At 38.1% G+C, this 1,711-nt stretch overlaps 1 protein-coding gene across 1 annotated transcript; it reads left to right on the top strand.

Moving 5' to 3' along the window:
* The first annotated feature begins 557 nt into the window (after nucleotides 1-557).
* Nucleotides 558-1,562, top strand: LOC110288460 (vomeronasal type-1 receptor 4-like). The gene has a single exon (XM_021154804.1). It carries the CDS (start codon nucleotides 558-560, stop codon nucleotides 1,560-1,562), a length of 1,005 nt encoding a protein of 334 aa, XP_021010463.1.
* Nucleotides 1,563-1,711: the final 149 nt, after the last annotated feature.

The raw sequence follows: 1,711 nt of genomic DNA, 5'->3' as shown, positions 1-1,711 counted from the left end.
TAGAAAAACTGACCACACAGATGAGTCCTACAGGATATTGTTTTCTACTATAAACTTCCCTCTGACCGTAAAATATTTTAAACATTAATGTCATTTGACATAGTAATCTTTTTCCTCCAGTGTTAATGTTTGTAACTATCCCTTGACACAATTCATGTTGGAATTATAGCCTGAATTTATAAAACTCAACTCTTATGTCCTTAATCATACATCACTTCTTTTGGTGATACAAAAATAATATGGGTTGTTCCCTTATTATTAATTTTGTAGTCATATTACTATATTTTACATGGATTTGTGTTTAACTCCCAGAGTTAAATGTAAGCCATATGACTATTGTCTAGTTGTGAGGATGAAATCATTGCTTTCTTTCAAACATGAGTCACCCCTAACAAATATTGTTGTGCTTCTCCTGTTAATGAGACAGTGCTGGTTTTTTACACTTTTCACAAAGTATGAACTTAGAGATATCTGATTGCTTTGTGCCCCAATACAATAACTTTTATGTGTAAAAAGTATGCAAAAGTGGTAGATGTCCTACATGTTGAATATATCATATGGATTCATTTAGGATAGAGAATGGTGACTGTGTCTCCACCTTCACCTTGCCATTCAATATCCTCAGTTTGAGAACAAGAACTGACAGCATGGAAGCCAGTGAGTTGTCTATAAGAATGGTATTCATCTTTCTGACTACAATTGGAATTCTAGGAAATTTCACTCTTCTATACCACTATATATATTTTTACCTAACAAGGTACAGGTTAAGGTCTACAGACTGGATTCTAATTCACTTGATTGTAGCCAATATCTTAACTGTACTGGGTAAAGGAGTGCCCCAGACAATATCCTCATTTGGGTTTACAGATTTTCTCAATGATATTGGATGCAAATTGGTTTCTTCTTTACACAGAGTAGGAAGGGGTGCAAGTATTGGCAGCACCTCACTTCTTAGTGTATTTCAGGCCATCGTCATCAGCCCCAGGAACTCCAGGGATTCAGAACTTAAAGTAAGAACACACAAGTGCATTTGTTGTTCAGTGTACCTCAACTGGTTGATTTATTTATTTATAAACAGTGTTAACCTTGTGTATTTGAGGGCAAGAAATGGCAATGAAAGCACAACAAACCTGAAGTCTTTCTTTTTCTGTTATTCTGTCCGTCATGATCCAACCAGTGACATCCTTTATGCCACATTACTGTCAAGTCCTGAAGTGATTTTGTTGGGGCTCATGCTATGGGCCAGTGGCTCCATGGTTCTCACACTGTACAGGCACAAGCAGATGATGCAATACATATCCAGGACCAGTCTTTCTTCTAGATCCTCCCCTGCGTCCAGAGCCACTAAAACCATCCTTCTCTTGGTCTGTACTTTTGTCTCCTTTTACACAATTTCTTCTGCTTGTCATTCCTTCGTGACTCTCCTTTATAATCCCAGCTGGTCTCTGGTGAATATGACTGCAATGTCCTCTCTGCTTTTCCCCACTGTTTGTCCCTTTCTTCTCATGAGCCAAGGCTCTCGGATTTCCAGTTACTTGAAAAGGAATATACATTTCCCCTAAGGCGCTGACCAGAAAGGATTTGAGAGATTCTGGACAGATTTCATAGTTATTCAGTCATTCTGACAGAACTGTGAGCATAATTGCAGTAATACCATGGCATGGTGGAGGTAAGCATGATATCACTATGCATGCAGATGAATGTGTTCACA

The sequence above is a fragment of the Mus caroli genome, unplaced genomic scaffold, assembly GCF_900094665.2.
Source record: "Mus caroli unplaced genomic scaffold, CAROLI_EIJ_v1.1 scaffold_11004_1, whole genome shotgun sequence".
Classification (NCBI taxonomy): Eukaryota; Metazoa; Chordata; class Mammalia; order Rodentia; family Muridae; genus Mus; species Mus caroli.
The sequence above is the reverse complement of the archived record's forward strand: the minus strand, read 5'-3'. Positions and strand labels throughout refer to the sequence as shown.